The 21,408-nt window shown below is 46.3% G+C and overlaps 1 protein-coding gene across 1 annotated transcript in view; it reads left to right on the forward strand.

Annotated features, from left to right (window-relative positions):
• Positions 1 to 5,360, forward strand: part of Runx2 (RUNX family transcription factor 2) — a 113,713-nt gene extending 108,353 nt beyond the window's left edge. The window contains exon 8 of the mRNA XM_010617811.2: positions 1,124 to 5,360. Within this exon, the coding sequence (XP_010616113.1) occupies positions 1,124 to 1,602 (479 nt within the window). The 3' untranslated portion in view covers positions 1,603 to 5,360. The remainder of the gene's footprint in view (positions 1 to 1,123) is intronic.
• Positions 5,361 to 21,408: the final 16,048 nt, after the last annotated feature.

The raw sequence follows: 21,408 nt of genomic DNA on the forward strand, positions 1-21,408 counted from the left end.
AACAAGTACGCTGGTGTTATGAAAGGGCTTGTCACGGGAGGTTTTAATTAACCCAGTCTTTAAAAATGACAAGTATAAGTCTTTAGGCATTTCAGAAAACTAATTTCTCCATGAAATGGTTTATCACTGTGGGTTCCTAAGCCGGGCACCAGAAATACCTGCTAAGGGGACATAGTGGTAGCTTGAGAACATAAAGAGATTCCTTTAGTGGGGGACCATCTTTGGTGTTAGGTTACTGCTTCACACTGAGCTGAAGCTGATTCTATGGGATGTGGGCCAGGGCCCTGGTTGGTAGGTGGGGACATACCTATCTCCCAGTCCCCAGCTCTTTTGCCAGAGCTGCTGAGGGCACCTGGTCTAACACAGGTCCCCCATCTCCCATCAAGTCTTGAAATGCAACGATCTCTAAGGTCCTAAGCCTCCCTGTCCTCCCTTACCGAACTTTCAAAACCCACTACTGGTTTATGACCCTAAGAAGGGTTTCTGAAGGCCCGACTCTCCCCATTGCCCCAGAACAGTAAGATAGTTTCAGATTCCATTGAAATCTGGTTTGATATCACTATTACTAAGACAAAAATTACAACAAGATTTTAAATTCTTTTGCAAGTAGTGGTAGGAACATGTTAGTATCTTTCTCATGTCCCTTCATGGATGCAAAAGCCCTGCCAAGAGTACCAATAATCAAACTGATTGCTTTGGAATTTCTTTATATTGGGTTAAGGAAAAAAAAAACAACACCTTGTCTGACTCAGTAAACATTGTACTTCAAATATATGGAGTGCAGCAAAAGAAACAAAAAGGTGTGTGGGGGGGGTAAAAATTTGCTCATAGGGTCCAGTATCGGGTGGGCATTTGCATAGGACCTGGCACAGACTTAGATTTTTAAAGCCCTTTGCAATGCTCTAGGGGTGGAGAACTTAATGATAAATGCTGGTAAGACTTATAAAGTGGGGAAAAAAAAAAAAAAAAGACTGTAAAGTGACCAGTGCATTTGAAAGTCTGTTTGTAGCTTGGTATTCCTTTTTTGGGGAAAGCTAAAGTTTTCTTTTTCTTATAAAAATTCTATCATTATTTTAATTGATATTTACAGATTTTCCCCCCCATCTTCTGTTGTAATTTTTAGGTGCTTCAGAACTGGGCCCTTTTTCAGACCCCAGGCAGTTCCCCAGCATTTCATCCCTCACTGAGAGCCGCTTCTCCAACCCACGAATGCACTACCCAGCCACCTTTACTTACGCCCCGCCAGTCACCTCAGGCATGACCCTCGGCATGTCTGCCACCACTCACTACCACACCTACCTGCCACCACCCTACCCCGGCTCCTCCCAAAGCCAGAGCGGACCTTTCCAGACCAGCAGCACTCCATATCTCTACTATGGCACTTCGTCGGGATCCTATCAGTTCCCCGTGGTGCCGGGGGGAGACCGGTCTCCCTCCCGAATGCTTCCGCCGTGCACCACCACCGCCAACGGCAGCACGCTATTAAACCCCAATCTGCCCAACCAGAGTGACGGTGTGGACGCGGACGGAAGCCACAGCAGTTCCCCAACTGTCTTGAATTCTAGTGGCAGAATGGATGAATCCGTTTGGCGACCATATTGAGCTTCCTCAGCCGTGGCCTGGTGGTATCTGGGGGCCACACCCCACACGTGTCAACATATACATATATAAAGAGAGCGCATATATATATATGTATATCGGTTAGCCGTCTACAAAGTGCCTACTTACTAGAAGACCTTCCATTCCTTCACCCAGTCACGACCTCGCAAACATAAGAGGGTAGATGTTTGAAAAGTAGAAGGCCCAAGAGAGACGATCCTAAGCGGGTTTCAGATTGTTTACTATTTAAGATGTACTTTTTAGACAGGAACACACAAGGGGAAAGGTATTGCTGTTGTTTGGTCTGTACACCCTCGACAGCCTGTTCTTACGCCAAGTCAGAGAGGTGGCCTGAGGTTCAGGAGGAAGAACAGCATAGCGGCTTCCTCCGGCGCCCCGAAGCTGCACATCTCCTGGTCGCAGCGGCGTGGGGACCGCGTCCTCAGCAGACCGTGCGCTAAGATATCACGGCGCCTGCTGGGGGGCCGGAGGCAGGGCGGTGCTGCCCTTCTGGCACTGTCCGCGTGGAGCAGCCAGGCCGCCCTCTGTTTCAGACTTGCTGCAGCTCATTGTGTGAACTGTGTAGTGCAGATTTCTCTTTCCTTCTCTACGAAAGTGACTTCAAAAATACTGATCAGGATAGATTATTTTATTTGACTTTTTTATACTCCCCCTTTGCCCATTGAACCAAAAAGAAATCCCACCCCTAAGACCCCACCTTCTCCCTTTATATGAAACTGAAAATGGCAATACCTTATTATAGCCATAATGGTATAGATAGTGTTTGCGTTTGGCTGTGTGTTATTTGTTTTCTTTTTTTTAAATTATGAATATGTGTAAAATCTGAGGTAACTTGCTGACGTGAATGGTCATATAACTTTAAAGATATATTTATAATTATTTAATGACATTTGGACCTTTGAAACATTTCTTAGTGTATTGATATGTTGACTTCGGTCTCTAAAAGTGCTCTTTATTAAATAACAAATTTCTTTGGTGGGCTAGAGCCATATCTGAAATATTGCTAAGCAATTTCAGTTCATCCAGGCACAATGTGATTTTTAAAAAAACACTTCCATCTCCAAATATTTTAGATGTAGCTTGTTTTTGTAATGTATGAAGGAAATGTTATCTTTAGCTCTTTCAGATCTTTGATCACCTCTACACAGCTTTGCCTTTTAAAGCAATGATAGGGATTTTTAAAAACTGCCCTTAGCCCTTTATCACTTCTCTTGCCCTTTCTCAGCATGAAATGCTGGCATGATGTGGTTTCCTAACTTCTTTTGGATAATTATGACTCTTGTCATATTAAAAAGACAAGCACAAGTGAATCACTGAACTGCAGGAAAATGTTCTGTGGTTTCAAAGTTCAGCAAAACTCTAAAAATCGCCAGGCTTCATAGTGAAGACATAGCTTAAAGCCACACGTGTGGCTAAAGGATCAGCTGTGATGTGCATAGCGCAGGAATGCAAAATTATTCTACGGATTCTTCACCAACCAGCCTTACCAAACAGTAAACCAAGGAAACCCAAATCTGCCTTACCCGAGCCCCCTTGCAGCTCTCCACAGAACTTGCATTGAAAGGAGCACAGTGAAGGAATTGCTTGTCCTGGGGGGAGCTGGGCACCCCAAGTAGTGACAGTTCCAGCAGGTGGCTGATGGGAGAGGGCAGAGAGCCTTCAGGGACCCGATACAGCCTGTGAGGTGGGGTTCAAAGGCAGGCCAGGGTGCAGAGTTTCTTGTCCATCCCTGACTATGAGTTTGAGCTACGGGCCCTGCTGCAGGATGCTCTCTGGCCCCTCCTAGTACCCACATGGCCAAGTGCACATCCTTAAGTGGTCCAAGCCAGGATCGTGTAATGACTCCACCAGGCAAGTCCATGCTCTCCTCCCCCAATGATCAAGGTGCCTTAGTTTGAACCCTGTGCCCTCCTGAGCAGAGATTTGCTCTGGCCCCAGATGGGACTGGGGTCCTTCTCAGGGCCACCGAGTACGTGGGACAGCTGCGGACCAGGCGGACCTGGGTGTGTCCAGTGGCCATCTGCCTCTCTTACAATTCATCCTGACTCCTTCTAATAAAAGTTGAGGGGAAATGAAGCAAAAACACTTCGCCTTCTAAAGGTTGTATACCAAGTATGCTTAGATAAATAAGCCACTTTTCTATTACCTAAGATGGAAGTAGTAGTTGATGCTATTTATTGTTTGTGTGTGGTGGCTTGAAGCACACCACTGCCCATTTATTTGTGCGTATAAAATATGTGTTTGTTTCAGCAGCACTTAAAAAAGCCAGTGTCTGGTAACACATTGCAATTTTAATTAATTGACATAAAAATGTTACCACCGGTACCAGCTGCACCCTATTTAATAAAAAAAAGGTACTATATTTGTACATTATTTTTTAATGTTAAAAGGGCTTTTTTAAGTTTACAGTACACATATTAAGTGACTATAGGGATGCTTTAATGTTGAAATGTTATTAGAGTGGCTGCAGGCAGCAACCCAGAAACACTTTAAAAGTCTTTTTTCCTTGGGAAAAAATCCAAGCACTTCCCTCCACCCTCCCTCCAACCACTCCAACAGAGTCATTCACATTTTTTTTGAACAAAAGTCTGTCCCTTTTATGGCCTAGGGATTAGTATTCATATTCTCTCTCCTTTCCTCTCTCCCTCTCTTCATCCCTCCCTCCCTGACTCCCTCCCTTGATTTGTGCTGGGTCACGTGTAGGATTTGTGATTCCGAGACCAAAACAGTCTTACACCTGCTAGGAACCGTGTATATCAGCGCCCTCCTTCCTTAGGGTAAAGTAACATGGTTCTTGGTGTGACACAGATGTCGCTGGAATTTATAGTGTAACCAGTGTAGTCACATTTTTTTAAAAGAAAGAAATGTATTTCGGTTGGCTCATCAATTTTAACCTATGTCAGAGTTCTAGAACAGGCGCCACCGTTTGGGTTTAGGCTAGACTCATGTCCAACTTGGAAGAGAGAGAACCCAGTGGTTTAACTGATGCTCACTCTTGAAATCTCTCTCATCCTTCACCCTGGGGCCCTTTAAAAGTGAGCAGAGAAAGGAATCCACACTGTTAGGGACTGACTGCATTGTAGATCCGGAAGGCAGGAGAGGAGAGCTCTGACTTAAAGGGTTCCCCTCCGCTCCTTAGAACAGGGACGGATCCCAAGTCTAGGTTGAATGTGGTAACGCGGCATTAGCAAAGTAACCATTATTTCCACGGTGTTTGAAAGAACAAGTGCAAACCGAATAAAAGATGGCTTTTCCAAATGTTGAATTTGTTGTTTTTAAAAAGAAAATGCATTTCTAAAAAAATACTTTCTATGTGAGACTTTTTTAGTTGTCTGTTTACTTCATGTTTACAAATAATTGTTTGCTTTTTAATGCAGTACTTCGAAATATATCAGCCAAAAACCATAACTTACAGTAATTTCTTAGGTATTCTGAATAAAATTCCATTTCTTTTGGACATGCATTACCATTCTTAGATTTCTGTGGAACAAAAATATTTGTAGCATTTTGTGTACATACAAGCTTTCATTTTTATTTTTTCCAATTGCTATCGCCCAAGGTTTGCTTCCCACGCACATATTGTACAAATTCTGCTTTGTACCCCAGGTCACGATGTGGATAAGTTTACTCTGAACTTCAAAGGGACTATTTGTATTGTATGTTGCAATTGTAAATTGAATTATTTGGCATTTTTCTCATGATTGTAATATTAATTTGAAGTTTGAATTTAATTTTCAATAAAATGGCTTTTTTTTTTTGGTTTTGTTATGTGTGTACATTGGGTCTTTTCTCATCGGCGGTTTCTTCTCTGGTCTGATGTCTCCTCCTGCCCACACCTGGGCACCGCTTGGTTTTAGCGATTACCAGGGCCCAGTAAGAGCAGAGATCCGATGTTATTGGCAAGAGGGAACCAATTCTTGGTAAGCGCTGTGTTCTTGTTTGGTCCTGCTTCTCAAGAGGGGTGGGCCCTCAGAGATCCCGGTAGCCTTAGCCTGTGTCTGAAGGCAGGAGTGCTCACGATGGCTTGCAGTCAAGCCCCTTTTCCAACTAGGGATCCTGTCAGTGGGTATGGTTAGGATGGTCTCATGATTCTTATCTCTGGGAACATGCAGCGGCCTAATAGAGTGAACCCCAGTTGAAGTCGGGAGAGCTTGAACAGCCCAGATAAAGAGGGGATTGTCCATTGTCCTTCCCATATCTCTTTTAGATTTTTAAGAACAAAGTCAACCAAAGCCCAGGGAGGAGTAAAATCGGACCTTAGTCTGGAGGGCTCTACCCTCAGAAGATTTCTACTAGATAGCCTGACTAGAGCATGGAGATACTTTTTCTTGGCCATTGTTTACTTTTGGTGAGTCCCTCCCTGGTGGTAAGGTTGAGGGCCTGGTGTAGAGGTTGCTTTCTTTATGTCCCATGCTTTCTGTGTGCCTTACTTTTCCACAGCTCCAAATGGAGGAACCAGGGAATCAGGGTGCAGAGAATCTTGGTCACTGGCCATGGTGGCCCATGCCATACTGAGAGGCAGAGCTCTCCTTTAAGAAAAAAGATGAAAGATTCATACAGTCAGAAGAGAAAACAAAGTACAGAGGCCCCTTTCAGAGGCTCTGCGTTCTTCCTTCTCTTTAACTTTTATTTTTTATTAGTGCATGTTTGCAGTGCATAATGATCACGTCCACTGTGGAAAGTAGCTACACAAACATAACACATCTTAATTCCTTTCATGCCTCTTCCCCTTCCTCCATCTCAAGATCCCCTTTCCTAGTTCCCAAAGATCTGCCTCCCTGTCACAAGAAAAATGCAAAATGTAAATAATTTAAAGAAAGTCTGTTCATTCCTAATCCTTTGGCACGGTTTTCTGAGAAATCTTGCAATCAGCTGATCTCTTAGACTTGGAGCCATTCTAAAGTCACTGTTAGCAATTTTTGAAGGCCAATCAAGCACCCATGTGGTTCTAAGAGGCATCTGCATGGAGGTGGTATGGACCGCCCCCAAGCCTGTTTTGCCCAGCCACACATTATGGGGCTGATCACTTTGCTCCTGAGTCTCAGCTTCTTGGCTTGTAGAAAGATGTGCTAGACCTTGACGCTGTTGACATTTCAGGCCAGAAAACTCCTGGACATATGCATGTGTGCGTGCGTGCGTGTGTGTGTGCGTGCATGTGTATCAGGGTGCTGTTCCAGCAGTGCAGCATGTTTAGCAGCATCTCCGGCCCCTACTTACCTTCCAGATGCTAAGAGAACCTCCCAGTTCAGACATTTCCAGATGTCCCCTGGGGGCAAGAGCTCCATTGATTGAGAAGCACTGGGCAGGAGGCTTTCTCAGTTCTTAGGCCAGGCTTTATGGACATGGCTCCTAGAAAAAGACAGCAGTCATTAACACAGGTCCCCAGGCAGGAGACAGAAGGGCTTCCCAAGCCTTGGGTGTGCGAGGACACTTCTGTCCCTTTTCCCTTGGACCCTGAAGTGTGGGTGTGTCCTGGAGTGCTCCTGGCTTCCTCCTCACACTGTGGGCAGCACACACCTCTCGGTTCAGCCAGGACTGGCTGGCCATGCAGATCATGGCTACTGAAATGACAGGCAGAAGGCGGCAGTTTCTTTGGGGTTTCCGACCCCCCTCATGTCCCAAATATTTAATCATCCAACATCTTTGCGAGAGTGGGTGTTTGCTGTTAACCCAATCCCAGCCGAGACTGGCTCAACACCTTCGCTCTCTGTTCCAGTTTATTTGGCTGGGAAATGGGTACTGCCGTGTAAACAGGAAGGCCCCTGAAGTTATTATCTGCAGATGTGGTTGAAGAGCCACATGTTTATATTTATGGGATTTGAAAACAGTCGGAAGGGTGAGGGAGGATGTCAAGGAAGCCCTCCTTCCCAGACCCAAGAGTGGGTCTTACTGATTGTCATTCCCCCCCCCCGCCCCCGGAAACTGGCCAGGACCCACTGTGCAGAGGAGGGACCACTTCTGCCTGGATAAGCAGATTAACGAAGCAGCCAATCAAGCGGCCTCTCGGTCCCAGCCTTTGACGCGCCTTCTAGAGACCAGCGTTACAATGACGCTTTTGCAGCCTAAGCTTTTCCCTGGAGAGTGAGAGAGGACAGCTCGCCCCACCTGCTGCAGTTTTGGGGAAGGTGGGGGCGGGGCAGGTGGCTCCCTTATGGAATCCAGGCAGACTCACCCCTCTGCTGCCACAGTCGGCTTCTGCACGGCATTTTCTGGGCATGGACACAGTGACGGTGCAGGTGACACAGCTGTCTCACTTGCACCCCGGCTGTACCCCAGTGTAGGCCCAGTCCTTCCTTACCCATCCTCTGCCCTTTTTTCGGGGCCCATCTGCTTGTCCTTGGAGCAGGTGCTTAAGGAAGGCCAGGTAGCAAGGCATAGAGAGCTACTGCTCTGATTTTAAATTATGCGTTCTGAGCCAAGGCAAGAGAACCTTTCCCCACCCCGCTGCCTTTCCTGGGTATCCTGATAAACCTCTGTGGCTTTTTACCCTGGTGGCCTTGGAAATGAAATTTTAAAAACTTACAAACTGTGCATCACAACTTCACAAAACAGAGAATCCACTGAAGATGCACAGGGTAGTATATGGTGTGTGTACACCTGTGCGTGCACACACACACCTTCAAGGGGGCAGCGAGGCAGGAGGGGGATGGGAAGGGGACCCTGTGCATCTGTCCTGGGAAAGCCAAGGCTCACCACCTGCAAGAACATGCTCCCGGCACAGTGTTGATTCGCCCTGGTTTTTTATTCCAGCAATTTGTGCACACACACACACACACACACAAAAGAGCTCCTGCCTATGGTGAAGAAGCAGTTAATCTCCTTGAAATCGGTTGTTAGAGAGGACAAGGGACCCTGACTGCTCCTTGTGACATCCGTGAAGGGAGCCTGGGGGAAACTGATGTTTAAGAAGTTATTAATTTTTGTAAAACTTTATTCAAAAGCTACTTAGGCCTTGGTCCAGCCCTGCTGTTTCACTTATGCTCAGCCAGTCAGAAAACAGAGGGAACAAATTGCTTGGAACTCAACTTTTACCAAAACTTGTTTCATTTTCTTATCACCTTTTTGCATCAATGTCAGCCTCTTTGGTGGCAGGTTTTCTGAAACCCTTGCTTTCTGTTTTAGCATTGTAACCACGGCTGGCTTCTTGACTCTTCTCGGGTCGTTCCGTCTCACTCTACAAAGGGGAGCGTGTCCCCTGCCTGCCGTTCTCATCACAAAAAACAAGGACGTAGAGTAAAATGCTTTCAAAAGAAAAATCCAAATTCTTCTGCCTCAAGCCCTTCAAGGAGTGGCTGTGGCAGCCCCTGCTTGAAGTTTGCAGCAGAAATAAAAACACAACCAGGTCATTTTATGCTCTCAGAGTGCCCCAGGTGCCAGAGTCAACCTGAGTGTGGGAAGGGAAGGAGGAGAGAGGAGACAGTGGATCAGAGACACAGTACCAGCGACAGAACTTGAGGCTGTGCTTGAGAGGCAGGAGTACCCAGAATCCAAAAATACCACTGCCTCATGGATTGATATATGTATGTAAACTTATTAAAAAATAGCAGAAAGATAACACGTGACACGCACTATAATGGGGGTACTAATAAAGTGGTTTTTATGATTTAGAACTCCTTTCCTTCCTAAATTAAGTCCTATAAAAAAAAAATCCATCCATCTAGTTTCACTTTCTGTTTCTCTCTCTTTCTCTTTTCATCATTTTTCTAAACAAGAGGATCATTCTATACTCCAGGAATGCCTTGGCCTGATTTTGTTTTCTCTAACAGTCATTTAAGACTTTAAAATCATGGAAATTGCATTGATTTGGCTTCTTTTTAAAGTAGAGTGTCTGGAGGGTTGTAGTGTTTTGTGTTTTTTTCACAGTGGATCTGGGGTCAGAGAAAAATATGTCTCTTTATGGAAGTCTCAGTGGTGGTTTCAAAGATGAGACATGCAGGGGTCGCTATTGAATCTGAGCTTAGCCACACCTTCTGGAACACAAATGTCCACACAGGTTGGGAAGGGAGAGATTGGTAGACCAGTGTTCAGTCCTTGCGGCCACAAAAGACCTGGAAATTATCTGCGAAGGAAGCAAGTATCCAGCTTTAGTAAGGAGTTAAGTGGTTAATAGGAAGTACTTTTTTTTTTTGCTTTTGTTTTTTTTTATTGGCTAATAAAACCTCTCAGGGTTTTTCATATATTATGGTTCCTTCAAGCTCCTGGCCTAATGCTCAGAAACAGAAAAAAGACAAAAACAACAACAAAAAGTTGGAGCCGAAATACCAATACAAGTCCCAGTCTTGTTTACTTTTTCATTTCCGCAGTTGTAAAAAAAAAAAAAAAAATTCCTCTGGTAATTCAACTTTATCACACTACGGGGCTGGATCAGCTTTTGAACAGCTCCAGGGATTTCTGCCTCCTTGTGAAAGGGAAAAGTACACCCTGTCTCTGTTTCAGAAACAGGAGACCAAATGATGGCTAAGGCAGGAAATTTTAAAATGAACCCAGTGGTGGAGGAGGGAGGGCAGATATTGGAGTAAAAACTATCTTGGAATCCTGAATGCAAATGATCTCTGTCCTTTTATTGCCAGTGGTTCTGTCCTCCGAACAGAGCAGGATGTTCTTGTTTTTAATAATAGCCAGACCAGATGCTAACTTCTCCCCAGCAACACGCTGGGTAAGTGAGAAGACAAACAGCTGATTCCTGTTAAGATGAACACCAGGAGAATGAGCCAGAAAGTATGACAATCCTCAGGATGGTTTTGCTTTGTAAACCCCTGTTTGGCAGAAAGATCACAGGATCCAAGCTGCAAACACAGTGTGTCCCCCGCTGCACCCGTCCGGGGCCAAGCGGCTCACTGGGGCCCTGTGAGCCTCGGGCTGTCTGCAGCCAACTCTTTCCTAAGTTGTCCAGAGCACTGTCTCAGTCAGGTTGCCCAAGCAGGAAACTCAGAAGCCCTGGGTCCTTGTCAGGGACTGCACAAAAATACTTATCGACAGGAGGAATTTTTTACTTGCTTCTTGCCGTAGAAAATACTGAAATCCTGAACATGAGCCTGTATTTTAAAATGGCACCTTTGTTCCATCTTCTCACCCCTTCTACCCTGGGCAGTGTCCGTGGAATCTGTCAGGTCCTATTGTGTTTTAGGACAGGCCACAGGAGCAAGATACTGCATTCTTCTTTCCCAGAGCTGCTGGAGCTGGTGTGGGGCTCCCTGTCTCATCACCTGGGGAGCCCAGGGCGCCCCTGAGGGAGGGAGGGAGGGGTCTGCCTAGAGCTTTCCAGGGTCTCTTAGGCTTGGTTCCTGAGGCCGTCAGAGATAAGGGGTGTCTGGGACAGGTTGGGAGGCTCAGATCTGCTCAGCTCCCTTTGTTACCTTTCCTCGGAGATCCCCATGCTCCCTCCTTCTCCTGCAATGGAAAAAGTGCCCGCTGCTCTAACTCCTCCTTTATTTTCTTTCTCTGCTCTCTTTGAAGTTCACTTGTCCTTGAAGTTTATGCACATTCTGAGGGAGAAAGGATTGGTGACCCAAAATCATTTCCCCCCTTCTTCTCTTAGGATGGCAATGAAGATTCCTTTTGGGGAAAAGTCAGGTCTGGTAGTAGCGTAATGGCATCCACGCTGGCACTTTTCTTCATATTTCATGCATCTCAGTCTCCCCAGCAACCCATGAGAAGTTAGTGTTGTTTTTCTCTCCATTTTACTGACAGGAAACGGAGGTTCAGACTTGTCCCTGGTTACATTAGGACTGAAGCCTAGATCTGCCTGATTCCAAAGACAACGTTCCTAAGCTAAAAGTTTGCACACAATCTCCGTTCTCATCTATCTAATGGAGATTGTGAAGAGTAAGTGAATTAATGGATAGAAAATGCCTTGCAGAGTGTCTGGCACGTGATAGAGGTAACATAGGTGGTACCTGTTATTACTACTCACGATAATTAAGGTGGTTATTTTTTAAAAAACATAAATACAAGTTTCAATTAGTTGGAATCATGATAGAGCTGGATCTACCAGGGGTAGAATTTCTTAGGATACGACTTTAACATTTAAAAAAAATGTAAAATGTAATATTTTAAAATATATTTTATAAACTATCCTGTTGAATGTTGAAGCTGAGTTTGCCAATAGACTTAGTACAAGCACTTTCCTTAAGAAACACAAACATCACATCCCCTTCAGCCACACATAGAAATCGCGTGGACACGTCCAGCACAGGAAGACTGATCCTCCCGATCTTCCTCCCATTCTTATTTAGTTCCATGTAAACCTTGCTACTGAAGTCAGTAGTATTCAGCTTAATTTGTCAGCTTTGGCCTTATCTACCAAGAGAAAGACCCAGGCCAAGAGATTCCTGTCAACTTCAGTAACTCTTGCTTTTTCAGGAAAGGCTCTGGGGTCCTCCCCCCCCCCAGGAAAGGGCAGCACTCTGACCCCCTTTTCTGCATTCACATCACTCAGATGCAGGGCAATGAGGTGATAAGAGCTCATTTGAACACCCAAGGCCTGAAAGGACACCCCTGGGGGCAATAACCTTATGCCCCCAGCTGTGTGTAGGAGGAACCCAAAGCTGGGGCAGTATTCTCTGCCCTGAATACCTGAAATCACCTTGAATGAACAGCTGTGCTTCTGTCTGAGTAGCTCATAGCACTTTACAGGGTATTGGCTTATTGTTATTATTATTATTATTATTTTGGTACCGGGGATCTAACTCAGGTCCTTGGGCTTGCAAGGCAGGAGGCAGGTGGTAGAACCACTGAGCTAAATCCTCGGCCCATTATCTTAATTATTTTTTGTTTTTTTGTTTTTTGTTTTTTGTTTTTTTTTGGTTTTGTTTGTTATTTGTTTGTTTGAGACGGTCTCACTATGTAGTTGAGATTGACCTGGAACTCACTATGTAGCCCAGGCTGGTCTCGAACTCACAGCAATTCTCCTGCCTCAGCCTCCCAAGTGCTGGGATTACAGGTATGCGCCACCTCGGCTAGCTGTCTTAATTATTAGTATGGAATTAATATATTGTGTGACTCAATGTCCAGGTGATAGAAGTCACCTTTCATGTAGCCCAGTGGTCTCGAACTCACAGCAATTCTCCTGCCTCAGCCTCCCAAGTGCTGGGATTACAGGTATGCGCCACCTCGGCTAGCTGTCTTAATTATTAGTATGGAATTAATATATTGTGTGACTCAATGTCCAGGTGATAGAAGTCACCTTTCTCCCCCACTCTTGCCTCTTTTCATTCTTGTTTCTGTAAATAATTAATGAACACTTACCCTAGGCAGAGCAATGTGCTACAGTAGAGCAATGTGCTACCGTTAAAGTGCGTTGTGAAGCATTTCTGTTCGATTCATCCCATCTCAATAAGAGAGGTTTTGGTTATGCCATTATTTCACTTAAGCAAATGCAAATGACCAAAAACAAATCACCAAGAAAACCAGAGATTAAAAAGTTAGCCATTTTTGTGGAGAGAGAATTTAGATAGTTTTGATTTCTGTTTCTAGTCAATTTCATTTCCCATTTCTTGTGTCCGAAAACACTTGACCATTTGTGAGGTCATTAGCATCTATATTTAGCCAGGTGCCTTTCATTCCCACCACCTGTACGTGTGGCTTGGCGGGTGATTTTCACAAAGGGGGTAAAGCTGTGCTCTCCTCTCCTTTCCTCCTTCCTGTCTGTGGCCAGCTCTGCATGAAGAGGTCCATAGGTATCTTGGAAAGGGAACAGCAGGAGGCAGCAAAAAGATGCAAGTTTCAGGTCCTTAACCCTTTCTAACTCAGTGTGTGACCTTGAACGAGCCACTTAACCTCTGTTGACCTGCCCCTGAAATGTAGGCAGCAATGAACTGCCTGCCAGATGGTCTGTGAAGGGACCGTGCACCTCCTCTACTTGCAGATGTGGAATGGCTTTTAGAGTGGGCAAATTATGGGGAGCGCTAAGAGGCAGCTAGTGCCTGCCTAGCATCAAGCAGTAGAATGGGACCCATTGTTTTTCATGAAACTGGCATAAATGTCCATTTTGTAGAGAATAAGGAAATGAAACCCCAGAGAGGTCAAATCACTTATGTGAGATCACTCTAGGTGGAGGACTGTAAGCCAAGGGCGAGGACGCGGGTTTCAAAGCCATTCCCTGCTAGCTCCCTGAAGGAGACCTTTCTGTGCTTTGTATGACAAAAGTAGCATCTTCTGCATTGTGTTGTCATAGGGCAATTACACTCACTTTTCTAGTTGTCACAAATCTGTTCCCATTGGTTAAGAACAGGCAAACTGGTTCATTAAAACTTTTTTCATTTTCATAAACTAATCTCCAACATGCTTTTCCATGCCATGCTTTTTCTAACCTTAATAAAGAAGACTTGCTGTATATTTCTTTATTAAAAAATAGTTTGTCTCCAAGCCTGTCTTACCAGGTGAGAAATTCAATATAAGAGCATCAATGCTATTCCTTCCTGGACTAAGAAAACCTTTCCATTGGAACATGTCTCAAATTGACTTCCCTTTAGTAGACAAGAAGGCTTTTTTGGCTGGATCCCTTGCCCTCCATGCTGAAGGATAGATAGAGTGGCCTTGAATGAAAAGGCCCTTTTCTTGTTTTTTCATCCTGTTTTGCAGAGACGTGGCTGCACTCTCGTCTTAACATGATTAACGTGAAGTCCTAGCCACTGGGTCAAATAAGAAATCTTGCAAAAGTGACCAACTCAACTGGACTTTTGAACTGCTTGCCATCTGAGTTACCTATAACCAATGTCTCTTCAATTTAAAAAGTTGAAGTGAGGAGAGCCATGCCAACAGGGCAGGGGAGAAGCCTAGTGTTGGACAAAATTTACTTCATAGTTAATCACAGGTCCTCCTGTTTAATGATGGACACAACTATTATTGTATAAGTGATGACCAGAGACACAGGCTAAGGCAGGGGGTGGAGGACTGAGAGGAGAGGAAATCTGTAATCCTCCCTTACTCCAGAAAAGAGTGGTCATTGCCTTGCTCCAGTCTCTATCTCGAGCCTGCTTAAGGGAGAGGTGGCATTTTCATTCACCAATAATTATTCATTGAACTAGAAATAATGGACATGCAAAAGAATGAGCCATGCCCTAAGCTCAGAAGTTCACCATCTGCCAGAGACTGGAGGAGACCACAGCTCCTGGAAAAGAAAGGAAGGTGGTGTCGGCAGTGGATCTGGGCCAGCAGTTCCATGCCATTCGGGGCCCAAAGCTGAGCCTGTGGCCACCTGGCTTTCTCTCTGCAGTGCAGTGCCTGGGAGGGATGTGGGGACAAACATCTTCACCATGGCGCCTCTGACAGCTCTTCAGAAAGAACAACAGAGACTGGGGTGTTGCATTGAGGAGCAAGAGGGACCCGCCAAGGGCTGCCTGAGGGTGCAGAAGGGAGTTGCTGTAGTGTAACCATTCTGCCTTGGGAAACCACGCTCCATAGTAGAATTTAATAAGTAAAAACCAAAAGAAAGACCTATGCTATCAAAACAAAAGGATGGAGAGAGAACAGACGTTGAGATGACAGCATAAAATATCAGCGTTCCCATGTAGGGCATGGTGCGCTGTATCCAGCTGCTGGCCTAGCGCATAAAGGGAAGCGGGCCTGAGTCTGGATGGGACAGGGAGGGATAATTTTGGCTGAGGACTTTTCCATGTTCAACAAGAAAGGGCGACAATCACCAATTGCTGGGGTAAGTTTACACTCTGGGTGGTTACACATTCGAAGAACAGCATGAGAAATGTGCCTGTGACTGACCCTAGGAAAGCAGGATCGGAGGCCCACTGTGCCCCTAAAAGACCTCACGGGGACTCTTCCTCTTCCTTTGTGTCCAATCCCCTACCTGCCAACCTGCCTCCCTTTTTATAAAGTGAACCCACAGTAGCTGCCCCTTGAGGTGTGAGTGCATTTGCATTTCAAGGGGAGTTTTCTGGCACCGCTAAAACCTCACCTGGAGCTCGGTAACTTGTGTAAAGGGAGCCGTTCTCAGGATGCTTTCTTGACACCCCTCATCTCCCATCTCCGGGCTGTGCCTCCTGGTGGGCTGGGGTCTCTGCCTAGCTGAAACCCAACCTTCTTCTTCCTCCCTCTCTTGCCTGAGCGCCCTGCCCAGATCCCTTGAACTAAGAGGATCTTGTGCCTGGAGCCACCTTGGGACAGGGTGGAAATGACAAGAGCATTCAGGTTTTCCCTGAAGTTCATTTGGGGCCCTTGCATCTATTTCTGTCTCTGTGAGAGTCAGTTTGTTGATTAATGGAAACTTTACTTGAGTTATTAGAACAAATAAAAGACACACACACACACACACACACACACACACACACACACGAATCCATCTCTACCCCTCCCAAATCACTGGCTGGTGAAATGAGTTCTATTTCCAGCCCTGACATCTGGCCAGTTTGTCATTCTCCTTCCTGGCCACATCAAGTTCCATCGGGTTTGAGTTTATTGGCTGCACAGTGAAGTTTATGTTGTCACAGAAATTAGCCTTGATGGACAGGGAAATGGCCAGGGGACCCGGAGAGTGCGGGAGCCTCCTGCTGTTGGCATGACTGAGACGCGAGGGTACCTGGCGCCCTCTCCAAGAAAAATCAAAGCTGGCGCTCTGCAGCAGCAAGCTGGTGCAATGAGACACCCCTGAGGGACGGGAGCCTGGACGTGATTGTGAGCTGTCCAGTTCCAGTCCTGCCAGCCTCCCCCTCCCTCCCTGCACTTCCAGTGCCAAAAACCCTTCCCCGTGCAATGGAGGCAGGACTGGGAGGCCCGAGGTTAAGCCGTGCTCTTCTACATTTCATGGTTAGCTCGCGTAGGTTCTTGGCTGTTTGACAGCGCTGGATAATAATTCAATATTTCTCTCTGAAATACTTGACCTTATTGTTAGTTTTTGTGACAAGGGGAATTTGAAGGAGTTGCAAAAATGCAAGCAAGTGTGACTGAGAAAGGCCAGGGCTCACCACTGGGTCGTGAACAGTTTCTTTTTCTGACATCTATAAAATTTAGGTGAAAACAGGTCAACATTGATCTTGGTAAATGCAAAAGCCAGTTCTATTGCTAGCAAATGAGCTTCAGATAGAAATGTAAGTCTGGTTCAATCAAAACCACGTTTGGCTTCAGAGACTAGTGATGTGCTTTCTATCAAAATAAAAAAAAATCAAAGTACTTACAGAGACACACAAAGTCAAAATATTCTTTAACCCAAAAGATCATTTACTAAGCATCAGATCCACTTGTCGAAGGGAGAAGGGGCACTTTTCATTTTCTTTTTACATTTGCAAAGTGCTTTCTCCCCACACTCTCTCTTCTCTTTATTCTGAGTTGGCAAAAGGGCCGCCAGATATAAAAAATCATAGATGAAAAAGAATCCTGCATTGTCTGATGTAGGGACCGACAATGGACTGCTTGCTTGTGGTTGAGAGAGAAATGAACTTGTAGGATTCAAATATGTAGCTTTCCAGATTTGTCCTGAGTCTGATTATCATTTTTATGGCTGCCTCGCAAGAGTCTTCTATGCTAAGTTGGAACTCACAGAGCCAGGACAAAGGACACGTTGAGTCACTTGCTAAGTCTGGATGGTAGAGGGTCAGTAACTGCCTGCTGGGCAGCCTGCTGGTCTTCTCTCCTCGTCCTAGAATCATCTGAAGCTCACACCCTGCTGGGACTGGACCAATACTAGAACATCCAAATTGCTCCTTCTTCCCCCTGGTCCCCTTAGCAAACGAAGAGCCCATGGCCCAGAATCAAATGTGCAAGGCGAAAAGGATTCTGGAAGCATTTATACTTTCGTGCGAGATCTCTTCTTTTTTAAAAATTGAAATGAAATTCACATAACACAAAACCAAGCCTTTAAAGTGATCAGTTCAGTGGCATTTAGGACATTGTCACCACCTCTACCTAGTTCTGCAGCACTTCCATCACCCCAACTGGAAACCCTGTATCACTAAGCAGTGGCTCCCTGTTCTCATCCTCCTCATCGGCTTTTGAACATTGATGCAGCTGGCTTCGTTTCTACAGAATGTCTTTGTAAGACTCTAAATTTTTAAATAAGTTATGGCTGTATTTCCAGATAGGACGGAGAGGAGAGGAGGAGGATTTCTTTGGGGAGTAGCAGAGATCCTGGCCCAGGGATGGGGCAGAACATGGGACAAACAGAGTCTGGAATCTCATGTCAACACAATTGCCTTCCTGCGTAGGAGACGACCTCCGATTGAGAAGTACTCTTTCTGGACAAAGTTATAGTCTCCTGTGAGCTGATGGTCCCTTTAAAGTTCTTGGCATCCTGTCTCTCTGGTACTCACCTCTCCGTCCAGGAGGCATCTTACTCCTATAATTTTTGCAGTGGACACTCTAGCCTGGCACTGGGAAGCCCCACAGCAAAGTGGGGAGGCTGTGTGGACTCACCCAGGTCTTCAAGGACCCTTTTCTCGGGCTGTGCACTGCAACTTGTCTACTCCAATCCATGTGGCCTAGGCACATGTAATCATTCTCAATGGCAAACCATATTAGAAACTTTCCTCTCTGTTGTTCCAACTGTCAACACAGGCACACAGGCTATGGATGTCTATGTGAATTGGCCAAAGGAAAGAACGAATTCTGGGGAGCATTCAAGTGTGTTTGGGAGAGGTTGAGAACTGCTTTGGGTTTCTCTCCAAGAGCTGTGCCTTTGGTTGTGTGGGCCTTGGAGGAGGTGCAGAGACAAGGAGGTTATTTCAAGCCTGCAACTGGAGAGGCAGCCAGTGGTCTTTGGACTCTGGTTCCTTGTCAGTCAAGGTGGCCTTGAGCTGGGACTTGGCTGGAGTGGGGATCCCAGACCCATTCTGGCTGCTGGAGATGTGTGACCGGACCCTGAAGGGGAATCCTAAGTCCTAGTGCCCAGGTGGACCCCCCTTAGGGTACGTGTGTATTTTGGGGGGCAGACAGAGGTGCAGGGTCTTGTGTGAGCCCTCCTAGCGGAGTATTTATTTTACTTGAGGACTTTTGGGTGAAGTTAAGTAGTTTAATAGGAAAGTGATTGTGACCATTTAAAAATATTTAAATATAGCCACATGTGCTGCAGAATATAGTATAAAATTCACAGGAGTTATAAGGCTAAAGGAGAACTTTGGAGACATCATCTGCTTGTAGCAGGTGGCTTCGGGCCACACTCCGCCTATCTCTCCAGAGTCACTGCAGTCAGGAGAAAGGAGAGGTCTTGTTTCGTGTAGGGCATTTCCTATAGTCGGCGAACAGTGGCCCCTGTTCCTCCTCACACTACACACCAGCAGGACCCCCTCTTCCTGTCCATCTGAGTCAGTTGCCCAGTAGAGATTGGCATGGTGGGGCGGTGCATTTGCCACTCACATCCTCTTGCACTCTCTTGTCCACTGCTAACAAACGATGCCACAGCTCAGAGAATTAGAACCACAGCCACGTCATTGCTCACAACCCAGGCTGGGCTCCATGGGGCAGGTCACCAGCTGGTGATTCCTTGGCACATTCAGCTGGGGCTGGGGTGCTGAGTCCCAGGTGGCATCCCTCATGGGCTGTGTTTCTGTGGGTTCCCCACATGGCCCCTTCTCCCCACCTGACCTCACAGTGTGGTGGTCCCAGGGTCGTCAGAATTCTTGAATGGTATAGATCTTTGAGAGGTGCACAAACACAGAAGCTGCAGATTGTTAAAGGCTGGCCTGGGGAGACGGTCACTTCTACCGTGCTCCATGGTCACAGTTGGGCACAGTGGGCAGCTCTGATACCTGTCTCACCTATCTCTGAAGCCCAGGATCTCATCCAGTCTGCCATGCTGCCTTCTACAAATCAGTTCTCAGAGACTCCTCTGTTGCAAGTTGCACAGAACTTGGTAAACATGGGTGTCTACTTCAGGATTCCAGAACCAGGGACAGGTGTGTATGTGTTGGGGGGAAGAGATATGGGCAAGAGGCAACAATACACAAAGGACACCGCTGCGTCAAAACACCAGGGCAAGAGCACCCTTGTGAAGGAGAAGCCGTGCTCTTGGAAGGGAAGCTGAATCCCTAGGATTTCACAACAGGGGTCGCAATGTGCTGCCTTGAGTTGTGTGATAAACGAAGTAGAGTCTAGAGTCGAGGGACCCTTGTTAAGGGGAAATGGCAGCTCATGGCATGTGATCATTTCAAGACCTGCAGGGAAGAGCTGGGTGGCAGGAGCCTCACCTTTCCCAGAGCACCAAGGGGCTGTAGGGCTGGAAGAGCCACCTTGTTGTCACTCAGAGGCTCAGCAGAGAAAGAGCCTATTGTTCCTGACCACTGTAAGTCACTGAGGCCAGCACATAGGAATGCGGTCAGGACTCTCCCTTCTAAGGCAGAGGATTAGAGAGCAAAGAACCAGATTCTAGAGCCTCTGGGTATCACAGGTATGGGAAACACAGGAACCGGCCTTCCCTGGGGGATCCCTGCTGACCCTTGAGTTCCTCCCTCCATCCCCCTGGGCCGGCCTGGGGGCTCCTCACACCCTCCCACCTCATCCTTCTCATGCGCCCAGGGGGCGTGGTGGGTGCTGGGATCATTTCATAAGGAATAAATAAAATAATCCCAAGAAAGGGGTTTTCATGGTGCCTGACACAAGGTAAGCACTCAGTCAATATGAACTAAGTGTTAATTTAAGAAAATGTGAAATGAGGGGCATTAGCAGTGATTAAGTCCAGTGACCACAGAGAGGTTGGCGATATTGAAAAGATCTGCCCCAGATTAAACTCCATGTTGTGGCCCATCTCCTCATTTTAGCCCCAAGGCTCCTCCCTCTGTCCCACAGACCGAGGAGATGTAAAGTATTTGTCATCAGAGCCACCTTGCCGCTCTGGGTGGGCATTTCCTGCCTTTATTCTTGGGGTGAAATAGACTCCATGGGACCCCAAAGTACCTGGAGTGACTAGAAGAGAAAATGGGCTCAAGAAACAGGGCGAGACATAAAGTGAGTGAAACCAGCTAATTCCAATGAATTCCATTATGACAATCTCTAAATTAAGCCATGTGCTTAAGTAGTGTTGGTTTTTTTTCTTTCCTCTTTTTCTATCAGTATCTGATTTTTTTTTTTTTTTTTTTTTTTTTTTTTTTTTTGTACCGAGGCAGAGCTAAATCCCTGGCCCCAGTCTTTGATTTAAAAAAAAATTTTTTTTTAAATATCAGAGCTCAGAATTATAATACAGTAAAAAAATAAAAAGTCTCCTTCTGGCTGTCTCCCTTTCCCTGGCTGATTCTACTCCTGATGACCCACGCTGTCCAGCTCTTCCTCCCTCTTATCAGCAGGTGGCTATGGGAGCAAGGGGGCTGGGAGTCAAGAGATCCAGTTTCACACAGGCTGGGGCTCAGGAGGCTGGATCCCTTGAGACATCATATCTGGGCCTTGTTCTCTCTCACTGTACAACAAATCACCCCCAAGCTTGGTGGTGTAAGAGAACAACATTTGGGGTGCTTGCTGGCTCTGCAGTCCACAGTTTGGCACAGGTTCTGCAGGAGCAGCTGGGTCCACTCTTAACTGCGTCAGATTCGGGGGGACTTCCTTGGCTGGGGCTGGAGTCTTTGGAGGCGACTCCTGTCACATGTCGGGTACCTGCATGCGTTGGCAGAGGATGGCCCCAGCTGAGACAGCCTGGAGGCCTCCCCCAGCCCCGCAGGATGGTGGTCTCTGGTCATCAGGGTTCTTCCTTCCATGGTGGCTTGGGCCCCGAGGGCCAGCATCCCAGCTAGTGCTTCTGTGACAGTGCCCGGAAAGTCACATGGTCTGACCTTCTCTATCCAAGATTGTGGGAGCAGCCATACCTCCCCACAGTCAGGACAAGAGGCCCCCCTCTGCAGGGGGGTTTGTCCAGGC

This window comes from Fukomys damarensis, unplaced genomic scaffold (assembly GCF_012274545.1).
Source record: "Fukomys damarensis isolate Sample0158 unplaced genomic scaffold, DMR_v1.0_HiC HiC_scaffold_20, whole genome shotgun sequence".
Lineage (NCBI taxonomy): Eukaryota > Metazoa > Chordata > Mammalia > Rodentia > Bathyergidae > Fukomys > Fukomys damarensis.